We start from the raw sequence: 12,679 nt of genomic DNA, 5'->3' as shown, positions 1-12,679 counted from the left end.
GCAAACCGCGAGCATGCAGTAATCCCTGGCAGGAGGGCAAAACCTTCAGACCGAGTGGACAGCGAATCCTGCTGCACAGACGAAATCAATCTTGCCTACATTCCTTCTCAGTACCTGGTGTGGGGCTGTCAGTGTTTGTTTCCAAGAGCCTCATCTCGGTTCAGCGTTTTGGGCGAGTATGTAGGTTTCTCGGATTACCCGCGTTATTCTTCGTTCAGTGGCCATGGACGCCGACTGGAACAATGATGGCGTACTTCCATATGTAGCAGTGACAAGCCTCCATTCTTACCCCTTGCTCCGTGTTTGGCCCATCTGCATGGCTCGCACGTGCCAGAGCGATGGCAAATGCAGATAACACCTCGCACAAGATGAGTGCCCTGGCGATGAAGTATCTAACGAAGCTTGGCCATCAGTTGTCAGTTACGGAACACAACGCCCACGCGGTCTGTTCTTGCCACTTTTCTCACGTCCTCGAAAGAGAAAAAAAAAAGTAAAAAAAAAAACCCCTATATCCGAGCTTCGTGGTCAAAACAGTTACACCAAGAATAGAACACTGCAAACGAAATGAACGATTTGGACGAGACAGGAGAAGATGACAACACGTTTTGGTCTTCAGCCAGTACTCCGTACGGAGAATGCATTGAAGCATTGGCACATGAGGCTTGGGCCAGTGGCCTGTGTAACCACATCGACAGTCTTGGTGTGGATGGACAGCCAGGGCACGTCTCAAGACACACCGACACTTACTGGCATTTGGTGCATAGAGGGGTGTTTGACATCTGCCGAGTTTGCTCACGGACCAGCATTGCTGCCAATATCCAGACTTCAGCTTAGTCTCTGTGTCAGCGCCACCCGGCTGATTCTATCGTGAGTGCAATTTGCAGCACTTTGTTGAGGCCAAGGTCTACTTGTATACCAGACAAACAATATTCCTCAAGATGATTTCTTCCCAGGCTGTGTAACCATTTCCCCAAAGAATCATGGCAATGAATAGACTGGCAATCGAAGAGACGCCCCGAAGAGACGCATATACCAACACCGATATTTCGTAGAAATGCTGATTTGCGGTGCACTACTCAGGTATGACGTACTCATCCTTCATTACCTCAAGCGAGATTCCTGGGTGTTTCTGAGTGAATGCTTATCAAGGTTCACCTGGGTATCAAACAGATAGATGATCCGCTCTTTTCGGCATCTTTTTTTTGCTGGCGGGTTCATGTTGCCTCCGGGACCTTGCTTGATACACCCTCAGAATAGCTGCTTCTGCAACCAAGATTGCATGTTAGCATGTCAAAGGAAATCTACGTCTGCCGATCTGCTGGGTCATGCATTAGATCTACCGGGGCTTTTGCTCACATTGCGCAGGGCGCCGGATTTCCTAGCGGCCGCAAAGAAGCATGCCTTGATGCCGTGTGGCATATGATAGAAACATGCCATCCTGCCGCATGTATGTAACCGTCAACCACCACCCGGGAACACCGTGATGAACAGACCATGTGCCCCATCCACCTTGTTTTTGGAGCAGAGACGGCAGGCCCTTTGCAGTCAAGACAAACGAGATAATGAACAGGGGGAGCCATAAGCACCAGCTAGTCAAATTTGCCTCTGAGCGAGTTGATGGATGCCGTGTTTCGAGGAAGGGCCGGTCCGTGGTTGGGCAACATTGGTGACAAACATCGGAGAGACTGGGGCGATGACGGAGTTGTGCAATCGGATGGGAATCCATTGGACGCGTCGGACATGATCCGGCGGACACAAACAAGCTATCATCAGACTCAGGGTGCCTTCAGGACCTCTTATCACCCGTCGTACGGCCGACGTATAACAACAGGGCATAGCCGCAACACCCCGAGCTCTCCAGGCTACTCCCTCCTCGCCTCAGCAATAACTTGGCTACTTCCTGCTTATTACTTCTGGCTTAAACAGCCTGGACCCTGCTTGTCAGAGGTTGCAACAGTCTCTGGCGTCTATTCTTTAAGCTTTGCCCGTCCTCTTCGTCCTCTTCGTCCTCTTTGGCGTTTTTCGTCTGTCACCATCTCTCCCCTTGTTCTGAACAACCCGAGACAATATTCGTCAATTTCCACTGCAAATGACCGTCTCTCTGGGCGTTCATTTGCACGTACATCGGCAGCTGTCACAATCGGAAGCTTGTGTCGATCTTGAAAAAAAGCTGAGCATATGTGTGACACCAAACTGCTGATCTTGCAACAATAACACCATCATCATCACTGCCGTCTTCGTTGCACCATTGGTTGCCTGCCTCTACTTCGATTGGGTCTACTTCTTTGAGCCCTCGTGTTTTTATCCCTCAAGCTTTACGAAAAGATCCGCCCTGTCGCAACATAGTTGCTTTCTTTGACCTGAACAGAGAATTTGGATCATATCCTTGACCGTCGCTACTTCAATTTTCCCGCCCACCACTGTTGTGGGTGAAAAAGCTCTGCAAAGACGAACTATTCTACAGACTGCGGCAAAATGGACGAATCAAACTCACAGAGAAAACGAATTGCTGTTGCGGTAAGCTCACATGGGTTGGGAGGCCGACTTTGTTAGGGCATGGATAGTTGGCTAATGCGATGACAAGTGTGGACGCTGCCGGCAGCGAAAGATTCGATGTAGCGGCGACACTGGCACAGGAGACGGATGCACCAATTGTAGAAATGCTGGATTTGAACCATGTCGGTTCCTCAGAGTACGTCGCCCTGAATCTGTAGTGTGGTGAATGATTCTTACATGATGGATAGGTTTCCTCCCAAGAAGTCCAAGGTGTACGATCGACCAGCCTGAACTACAACATTAGCGTTTCGAGAAAGTATTCCGGCCGGAATTCCAATGCATCTCCTGCTCTAGCAAGCCCGCCACTCTACACACATAACATGATGAACTTTGTCGGGCAAGACAGCCTGGGAGATCAGAGCGACATGACTTATGGATGCGGCCCGAAGCCGTATCACCAAGTCCAGGAGTGGACGAATGGATATGGTGACGACCAGCCCATGGATTTCGAGACAACTCACCAGGGAGCGCAGGGCAGTGACTATCAGTATATGATGGGATCATATCGCTCCCCGGTCAATCCAATGGTAGAGAGAGGAAACAGCATGACATACATGGATGCCTGTGGGGGTTATGGCTACAACAATGCGCCAGGCCGACAGGCGTCTGCAGGAGATGCCGGTTACTCTTTTAGCAGCGCAGTTTCTTGCTACTCTGAATCAACCGCTGGCAATGCGGACAAGATGGCACCTTTGTCCTCGAGGCGCTCCCGACCAGGCTCTGTGAGCACCATTGGCCGCCGAACCCCGGCCGTCTCCAATGGGACAGACCATTCCGCACTGATGGATATCAGTGGAAGTCACTATCACGCGTACGATACCAGTGCTTTGGCTCCATATCATGGAGGCTCTATGGATCGTAGCACGGACATGTATACTACTGTCCCGCCGGTAGACGAGTTTGGACAGGGAACTTCGTTGAGATCTTCTCTGCCGGGGTACCCCTACCGATACCCGGATACCACGCCAGAAGGTGGAAACGTTCCTGTACTGGACGACCAACAGTATCTTGTCCAGGGTCGTGGATCGTACCTCGGAGGGATTTTGGCAACGGAAAATGGCACCATGAACTGTCGAGGGAGCGCTTCTGCCGGCCTTCACAGCTGAACAAGAGTGGACATCCAGGATCGAATCTGGGGAGATGGGTCGGGTCGGCCTCCCGGATTCAAGGTGTGTTTTTCCGCCATTGATTTTACATATTTTGCACATATTTTAAAAACCCCGAAATCATTGCTGGGCGGCGTCTTGCGTACCATTTGGACGGAGGTACCATGGATCTTTGCAAGCTGAGAGCCAGTCAAAAGGATAGAAAGCCTGCCGGCGCTCAGCTTACCTGACGGAAAATCATGGGTCTCGATCTGGCGAGCTACTTTTGAAGGCGACATCACATGGCGCTTCACTGAGCGCTAAAGGCAGAGTGCATCTCGGTTCAACTGCAGTTGGCCATGTGGCAGACCTTCGGCGTTGGATACGGCTTCCCTCGAACAAGGTCAACTCGCCTTAATGTATTTGGTCACATTCACAGGAGGCGCTATATCTGTTGACAAGAAACCCTGCAGAGCTGACGTCGACATGGGGAAGTAGGAGGGCTTGGGCTTGCAAATGTTGGGAGTCGTGACGCGGGAGGTCATAGCAAGAGCTGGGCGGGTAGATGTTGGGCGTTGGGCCATGCGAGGAGCAGACTGCGGACTCGAGACCCCAGTGTTTTACTAAGACTTGCACGCGGAACATTGGAAAGGCGGAGATGATGATGATGGTGACGACGACGACGATGGATGATGGATGTGGTTTAGGATGTGGTACAGCACGGTGTTGGCCACATGGGAGCCAGATCTGGGGCCTGGTTCAAGATGAAGACGTGGCTTGGCGTGGCTTGGCGTGGCGTGGCTATGTACCTAAGTATTGCAGGAGCTCCGTCTTGTGGTAGAGAATAGCTAATTGATAAAATGGTTGACGCATATTGGCCGGACCGGATTGGTGAAGATGGATCAAGCAAAGAGGCTGGTGAAGGCGGATTGGATTTGCATGTCGAGGTGCAATGTCGAGGCCCATTCCTGTTTGGGCAGCGTGCCTGCCCGCGTTCAGACACCCACGTATTAGCGATGCAATCCGTGGCGGGGTACGATGAGGGGAAGCTTCACAACTTGGCTTCGTGTTGCTTGACCCGTCCCCAAGTTGCCAAGTTTGTGGAATTAGACGTGCCCCTTCGCCTTGGGGCTTCCTTTCCTTTCCGTTTCCTTCTCCCTTCTTCCCCTCCTCGACATCCAACAGTAATACCCGCCCTTCTCTAGTGCCTTTCACTGACTGTCAAACACCACCGCGGACACCAACATCGTCAACATCGCCATGCAAGTCCCCCTCTTCCGCCTCCAGTGCGGCGTCAATTCGTACGAATGGGGCAAAAAGGGCAACCAATCTGCCGCCGCAAGGTTTGCGGCTGCCACGCCGTCGGACGAGCTGAGCATCCAGGCCGACAAGCCATACGCAGAGGTACGACGCATGAGGCCGTCGGACCGCGACTACAGAAGATGACACGAGTGCTAATCGAGTTGATAGCTCTGGATGGGCACCCACCCCTCCAACCCTTCCAAAGATCTCAAGACCGGCCGAACCCTCCTCGAACTCTGCTCCGAGAACCAGCAGCTCCTCTCCTCATCCGTGTCAGCCAAGTACGGTGCCAAACTGCCCTTTCTCTTCAAAGTCCTGTCCATCAACAAGGGCCTCTCGATCCAGGCCCATCCCAATAAGAAGCTCGCCGAGAAGCTACACGCGAGGGATCCAAAAAACTACCCAGATGATAATCACAAGCCGGAAATGGCTATTGCCATTACGCCCTTTGAGGGACTCTGTGGGTTTAGGCCTTTGAGTGAGATTGCCCACTTTTTGGACACTGTAGGACCGTTGAGGGAGTTGGTTGGCGACGAGGTGAGCGGAGAGTTTGTCAAGACTGTCAAGGGCAATGACGAGGGCGCTAAGAAGGCGGCGCTCAAGAAGGCGTTTGGGACGCTCATGGCCTCTTCGGCGGACGATGTTGCCAAGGGCATTACCAAATTGGTCGGGCTGGCCAAGTCGCAGGGCGCCGAGTTTGCTTCGGGAGGTGTCGAATCTACCAGTGGGGAGGTTCTGTCGGAGCTTGTCACGCGTCTCCACGGGCAGTTTGGAGAGGACATTGGCATATTTGTCCTCTTCTTCCTCAACTTTGTCAAGTTGCAGGCCGGAGAGGCGCTGTTCCTTGTGGCGGACGACATCCACGCCTACCTGTCGGGCGACATCATCGAGTGCATGGCGGCATCAGACAATGTGGTCCGGGCAGGCCTTACGCCCAAATTCAAAGACGTCACGACGCTCGTCGACATGCTGACCTACAACTACGCGCCCATCGACGAGCAAAAGATGACGCCTACGGACTATCCCTACGCGACCATGAACCGCGCGGCGTACAGCTCCGGCTCGGCAGTAGACCTGTACGACCCGCCGATTGACGAGTTCGCTGTCGTCAGGGCGGTGCTAAAGGGGCCCGGGGCGAAGGCTACCTTTGAGCCGCTGGAGGGACCTAGCATTCTGATTTGCACGAATGGCAAGGGGAGAATTAGCGTGGGACCGACGGCCCATGAGATTAAAGAAGGATACGTCTTCTTTGTGGGTTCGACGGCGGAGTGTGTGCTCGAGGCGGACGGGGAAGAGTTTATTACATTCAAGGCGTTTTGTGAGGTGGAAGGGGGAAGGGAGAGGTTGTGATGCTGACGGATGTGATGGGTGGGATATAATGGAAGGAGTTTTTAAAAAAAAGGGACGATACACTACTATTATAATGCCGTATGAAATTGCTACTATGACCTGAGACGATGTCATGGTGTTGACTTGACGGGTGGCCGGGTCGAGTGCGGTGCCCCAGAAGTTAGAACACATGCGGGCAAGTACAGAGTACCTAGATACTAGATACTTGGTGCGTCTGGTGCTCAAATGTGTTGGTCAAGTGGCCCAGCTTACAAGATTGAATTCCGAACTGCCGTCTTGTCTTGGTCGGGGCATTTCACTGGCCGACAGCGGACCAGACTTGGGGCCAGCAGGGCACAAAGTACCGAGTACAATGTGGGCGTTGTATCCCTTGACATCATTTTTAGGCTCGGCCTCGTGTCTGGTGCCTCTCTCTGCCCCTCCCACCTTTCTTTCGACACCTCACACCTTTTGTGCAAAGCAATATTTATAAACGCTGACCTCGCACCCCCTTGTTGACCTTGCCTGCCTTTCCCGTCTTGACCTCGACTTTCCATCGCGACGAGGACGACAGCTACCTACAGCGGGGTGCGTTTCCGTCTCCGTTTCCGTCTCCGATTTATTCGAGTCGCGTGGCTCCATCGCAGTGCAGCAGCGAGCCCGCCCTTTCTCTTTCCGCAATAGCCCTGGCCGGGCGTGGGTCATTTACCGTGACATTTTCTGGCGTTGGCGTTGGCGTTGCCATTGCCACGGTTGCGCTTCGAGCAGGGACAGACCGAGAAGAACCAGATTGCTGAGTGGGAAACGGCAGCATTTGAACAGAGTACGGAGCAACCAGACTGCCTGTGCCGAGTCTTGTGTGCAGCTTCCCAGCTTGATTGCGTCTTGCCATCCATACAAACCAATCGACAAGCTCCTGAGCTTTAGGCCCAGCCATTTGCGCTTTCACTTTCTACCATCGAGAAAACGTATGTTGACCGTCTTTTCTTTTTTTGCCTCCATTCTTTTTGACTTTTGGCTTTGATCTTCTGCCCTCCTGCATCCATTGAATTGCTTTTCTGTCACACAATTTACATCTCGGCTCGCATCCTTTCGCATCAATGCATTCGCATTTTCTACCTGCATGTGCGCTTTACCTTGGCTTCGTTGCTGCATGCATACCTGGCTGGCATGCTCTTTACATTCTGATTTGAAGCCGAGCAACTACCGAGTCTTGTTACACCATCAGTTGCATTGGTGCGCACCTTGCACATTGCAGCAGCCCGCAAAGAGAAAGCGTCGATTGCCTCGAATTCTGTAGTTTTTAAATATTGGATTTTAAGCTTCCTGTCCCTCCTTTGCTGTCTTTGTAGCTTGGTTGCGTTTTGCTTCGGCTCTGTCTGCTTCGGTTTGACCCTGCAGCGTCGCGCCAGGGACACACACAAAAAAAAAGGCGGGGGAGGAAGACGAGACGGCAGCTTTACAAGACGAGCACTGCTGGACCCGAGTTGCGGACATAAATTGGGACCAGCCATTGACATTGGACCTCATCATGACTGACAAAAAGAGACAGCGCCGCAACGAACTCGACAACCTCCGAGAAGACCTCGGCCCTTACTACCATCGACCCTCTCCTCGCTCCGACTCTGTCGACACGGTTAGCAACCACAACCGCACCAACAGCGGAGGCGGCGTCACGGGCAGCCCAGGCAGTGGCATCATGTCGCAGCGCAACCGAAGTGGACGCGGGTCCAACCGCAGCAATGGCAACAATTCTCACGGAGAGGAGGCCCAGATATGGGACTCGTGCAAGAGCCAGCTCGCCGAGATAGTATCCGGCATCAATGCGGAGAATGACAACCTCTCGGAGCTGGTAGACATGGACAAGAAAGTCGGCGCCACCGACCCGGAAAAGATCCCCAACGATTCACTGAAACAGATGGAGCAGCTGTGTCGCAATGGCGTCAAGTTCTCCGAGGCAAACGTCGCTAGTATCAAGGCGGTCATGGAGCAGCTTAAGATTATGCGCGCCGTTATTGTCGCCAAGGAGCAGGCCGAGGGCGGTTCGTCCGCACCCACGGGGAAACGAAATGCGCGAGACAGTGCAGCAGCAGCAGCCGCTTCGCTGTACGATTTTGACGGAGCTGGAGACTCTCCGGTCCCCAGCCCTATTGGTGGTTCTTCGCGAAAATACGGCGACCGCTCCAGCAACCGAGATAGAGACAGCATGCCTCCCAAGGCCGACAGTGTAGAGCCTCAGGGCTCGTCGGGAACGGGCAATGGTGGCGGAGCGTCAGGATCGGCTGCTTCTGGTTCTGCTGCCGCCGCCGCCGCCGCCGCTAGCAACAAGTCCAAGGTAGTGTTTTCCAAGGGTGATGCGGTGGCATTCAAGCCCAGGACTGGCGGAGAAGGCGTGTCGGATTGGATAATGGGTGAAGTGGCTCAGGTTCTAGGCGAAGGCAAGAGCCGGCGGTACAAGGTACTGGATATCGAGCCCGACGACCAAAGCAAACAAAAGGAGTACCGGACGAGCGCAAGCAGCATGATTCCAATCACGCCCGAGAGCCAAGCGAGTACCCTCAAGGACTGGGAGTCTGGGCAGGTGGTTTTGGCCTTGTATCCCAACACGACGACATTTTACAAGGCCGAGGTTCACAGTATGGACAGCCAAGGGCGCGTGGCTCTCAAGTTTGAGGGGGAAAACGACTCGACGACACTTCAACAGGTGGAGCGACGGTTTGTGATTGAGTATCGGGCGTGATATTTGCTGGGCGGGGATCTGCAGATTTCTTGTATGAGTAGTCGGGTCTTGGATCAGGTCTCGGTGTCTCTTTGGCGTATAGGGGGGTCTGGATTTTTTTTGTGATAGCGGGCGTTGACGGCAATGACATTGTTTTGTGGTCTGTCTGGTGTCTACGGGGTAGGTTGGACGATATCCATAGTGCTTTCTTTGGGGCTCAGGCATGGTCACGACGGGTACGTGGTGGACAGTTGCTATTGTGAAGCCAAGGCATGTTATAAGCATTGTCCGCGTCTGAGAGTCTGGTGACGTTGTGGCCGATGATGTTGTATGTATGTACTTAAGTACCTAGGTACGTACCAAACCCGGTACGGAGTGCTCATGTACTATTCATATCTGCCCCTCATTTCGGATTGACGCCGTCTTTCATTTTCCAAAGTGGACATGGGCTACCTACCCCTGTCTGTTGTGTGGCTGCCCCTGCGTCAGAAACGTGCGGGAGTCCTTAATGTCTGTTTTTGCCACATGATGTCTGGCACGTATGTATTTATGTGTAGTATCATGATTCCTCCGTCCTCGGCACATGCCATGCGACAAGTGACCTTGAGCGCAGCTAGCAGCCGTTTGCCGAAGGCAACCGACGCAGAGAAGGGCAAACATGCTTCCGAGACGATGCTGCTTTGTTCGGCAAGAGGCAGTAAATCCCCAAGAGTTACGACATGGGCGCCCGTGGCGGGAAAGCAGAGGCCGCCCGCCGGACCCGAGGGCTTGGAACCCGCCGCCGCGGCTGGCTGTGATGCGACTGTGACTGCGACTGTGACATTGCCGTTGCATTTGTTTATTTTGATTTTCAACATGTTTTGATCTTGTTTCCGAATCGACACGAGGCGAAAAGCATGTGTCGTGCGCTTTTGCGCTTTCCCTCTCATCTGGGGCACGTTTCATCCAAAGCCAAAGTTGACGGACAGGGGCAACCCTTCCCCCCCTCCTCTGTCTCCCCTCCCCACCAGGCCGAATCCCATTGAGTGTGCGAAGGTGCAGCTTTTGTAGCGGACTGGGATGCGGGCCAATAAGAAGCTAATTATCAAAAGATACTTATTTTTCTTAATAAAGAGTACAGGAATATAAGTATTAATTATCTTTAAATATGTATAAAAATACACTATTATACTATGATTAAATTAAATAATCAAAGCATCTGAATGTATCGCAGGAAAGTGGGTTCGCTACATAACCTGCACCTCCACACACTCAAATAAGGGCTGGTACAAAGGTACGGAGTATATGTCGTTACATGGTCTGCCAGGTACCCGCGTGCCCCCAGTGCCCCCCCCAAAAAACAGGAACATCAAATGGAGACGTGGGAGCCACTGTAACCACCAAAACCCTCCAGTCTGGTCTCGCGACCCTTTTTCACGACCTTTCCAACCGCCCCCTGTGCTCCCTCGTGGCTTTCCAGCGACGCATTTCGAACCGCCTCCCTCGCGTCAACTCGGCTTGCTGGCACGCGCGTACGTCCCACGAATACACACACACCCGACAGGCTTTCGTGCTTTGCCTCTCTTCCTCCTTTGCTGCCCCGGGCCTGGACAGACGCTGCACCGGGAGAGGGGGGACTTTTTGCCAACCATGGGCGGACAATTCTCCAAGGTCATGGGCCGGCTGTTTGGGGCCAAGGAGATGCGGCTGCTGATGCTGGGGCTCGACGCCGCGGGCAAGACGACCATTTTGTACAAGCTCAAGCTGGGGCAGGACGTGACCACCATTCCCACCGTCGGCTTCAACGTCGAGTCGGTCACGTACAAGAATGTCAAGTTTAACGTGTGGGATGTGGGTGGCCAGGATAAGATTCGTCCCTTGTGGAGGCACTACTACTCTGGTACGTTTTCTTTTTTTCTTTTCCTCGCTGCGCTCGATTTTGAGGGAGGCGTGTGCGTGCTGGAGGATGGGTGAATTGCGTGCGGCGATGGCGCGAGGCTTGAAAAGGAGTGCGAACTCTATGCTACGCCGATGGAGCGAAGCGAGGCCCTAAGCAGGACTTGAGACTGACTTGGATGCAGGAACCCAGGGCTTAATCTTTGTCATCGACTCGTCGGACCGCGGCCGCATGGAGGAGGCTAAGCAGGAGCTGCACCGCATTATCAACGACCGCGAAATGAAGGACAGCTTGTTGCTGGTCTTTGCCAACAAGCAGGATCTCAATGACGGTACGTACGCTTTCCTCGTGCCCGCGTTTGCGCATGGGCAGTTGATTCAAGTTTGCGACTTGATCGGGCGAAGCGAAGAGTCAAACCTAAGCTCTAGCCATGATTGAGCGAAGCGAGGAGCCAAAAACAAGCTTCAGCCATGAGCGAGCGAAAGCGAGGAGCCAAACCCAAGCTCCAGCCATGATCGAGCGAAGCGAGGAGCCCAAAAGCTAACACGATACAGCAATGGACCCGAAACAAGTCACAGAAGCCCTCGAGCTCTCCAAGATCAAAGACAAGGCCTGGTACGTCGTGCCCAGCTGCGCCACCACCGGCGAAGGCCTCCTCGAAGGCCTAGGCTGGCTGTCCACCAACGTCAAGTCCCCTCCCGCCCCGGCAAAGAAGTAAACACCACGAAGCAACTACACAAACGTCAACCATCACATCTATAGCAGCCCGAGCCGGCACTCGCAGTTCGCCTTGCGCCCTGCTGTGAAGCCAAAGGCACACAGGTGCACGCCACAGCGATATGTGTCGTCACCGTGGCATTCGTCATGCCGGAAGGAAGACGATTCGCACCTGGCCCCCCAACCCACGCGATCCATCAAGCGGCGGGCTGGTCAGAACTCTGTACTCTATTCCTTGACGATTATTAATTCTTGCTTTTGCCCTTGTTTATTTGTCGCATGTAATCCGTTTGTTTCTTTTGTACGAATACCCTAGCCGGGCGGAGGAAATGTGGAATTCAAAGAGCGACATGTACCTGTTGGCAGAGAGAGCGTTGTAACGAATACATATACAATAATGGGAGGAGGAGGACCAATACAACGGTGATGAAAATGGCTGTCTGCTACACGTGATTTGTCCGACTCAATGTCTGAGTTTATGCTCCCATGTGAATCGTGATACGTACGGTCTGTCTTGTCTCATCAGGCATGTTTTGGAACCCATGCCGCTCTACGTATCCTGCCTTGGTGTACGTACACGTGAAACACGGCCATCACGGGCAGACAAAAGCAAATACAGTTTGACCCTGCTTGTATCCATTTTTAATGACTTGTTGCAGATGCTACCCGGCTATTTTCCCAGTACCTGAGCTATGCTACAAAATGCTTCCCATCACATGCTTTAAAATACAAGTCCTCGGGCGCAGATGGCTGGATCCAACGAGATCCGGCTGGTGAAAATTGAGAGCAGACGCCCATGGACGAATAAACGCGACAGTAGCGCTGGTCGGGGATACCCCCGGTCTGAATGGGTGCCTGGTTCGTGAGAATATGCAGTGTTTTGGAGAACGTCGAGGAATGCGCTGCAAGGTCCATATGTGTGCCCGCCTGAATCTGAGCCCCTTGATCATGCCTTTGGAAGAACATGGTTGGGCTGACGCAATGTACAGGAAATACGGGCATCACAATCGTATTTGGATTGATCATAGTCGGTGACCGTGAAGCTCTCCTCAAACAGAGTTGCGTCGCCACCGCCGCCGGACATGGTGACTGGCC

The 12,679-nt window shown here is 53.1% G+C and overlaps 4 protein-coding genes across 4 annotated transcripts; all 4 read left to right on the top strand.

Moving 5' to 3' along the window:
• Positions 1 to 2,475: 2,475 nt before the first annotated feature.
• Positions 2,476 to 3,662, top strand: MAA_08041 (uncharacterized protein; the record flags this gene model as incomplete). The annotated part of the gene is made up of 2 exons (XM_007826039.1): positions 2,476 to 2,517; positions 2,745 to 3,662. The coding sequence occupies 2 exons, from the start codon at positions 2,476 to 2,478 to the stop codon at positions 3,660 to 3,662; spliced, it is 960 nt and encodes a 319-aa protein (XP_007824230.1).
• A 1,239-nt stretch (positions 3,663 to 4,901) lies between these two features.
• On the top strand, positions 4,902 to 6,293 carry MAA_08042 (mannose-6-phosphate isomerase; the record flags this gene model as incomplete). The annotated part of the gene is made up of 2 exons (XM_007826040.1): positions 4,902 to 5,045; positions 5,112 to 6,293. The coding sequence occupies 2 exons, from the start codon at positions 4,902 to 4,904 to the stop codon at positions 6,291 to 6,293; spliced, it is 1,326 nt and encodes a 441-aa protein (XP_007824231.1).
• A 1,510-nt stretch (positions 6,294 to 7,803) lies between these two features.
• Positions 7,804 to 9,012, top strand: MAA_08043 (SAGA-associated factor 29; the record flags this gene model as incomplete). The annotated part of the gene is made up of 1 exon (XM_007826041.1): positions 7,804 to 9,012. One exon carries the CDS (start codon positions 7,804 to 7,806, stop codon positions 9,010 to 9,012), a length of 1,209 nt encoding a protein of 402 aa, XP_007824232.1.
• A 1,608-nt stretch (positions 9,013 to 10,620) lies between these two features.
• Positions 10,621 to 11,585, top strand: MAA_08044 (Small GTPase superfamily, ARF type; the record flags this gene model as incomplete). The annotated part of the gene is made up of 3 exons (XM_007826042.1): positions 10,621 to 10,870; positions 11,052 to 11,198; positions 11,422 to 11,585. 3 exons carry the CDS (start codon positions 10,621 to 10,623, stop codon positions 11,583 to 11,585), a joined length of 561 nt encoding a protein of 186 aa, XP_007824233.1.
• Positions 11,586 to 12,679: the final 1,094 nt, after the last annotated feature.

Source organism: Metarhizium robertsii (genome assembly GCF_000187425.2).
Source record: "Metarhizium robertsii ARSEF 23 chromosome Unknown MAA_Scf_4, whole genome shotgun sequence".
NCBI classification, from domain to species: Eukaryota; Fungi; Ascomycota; class Sordariomycetes; order Hypocreales; family Clavicipitaceae; genus Metarhizium; species Metarhizium robertsii.
This window is presented reverse-complemented; position numbering and strand designations above follow the sequence as displayed.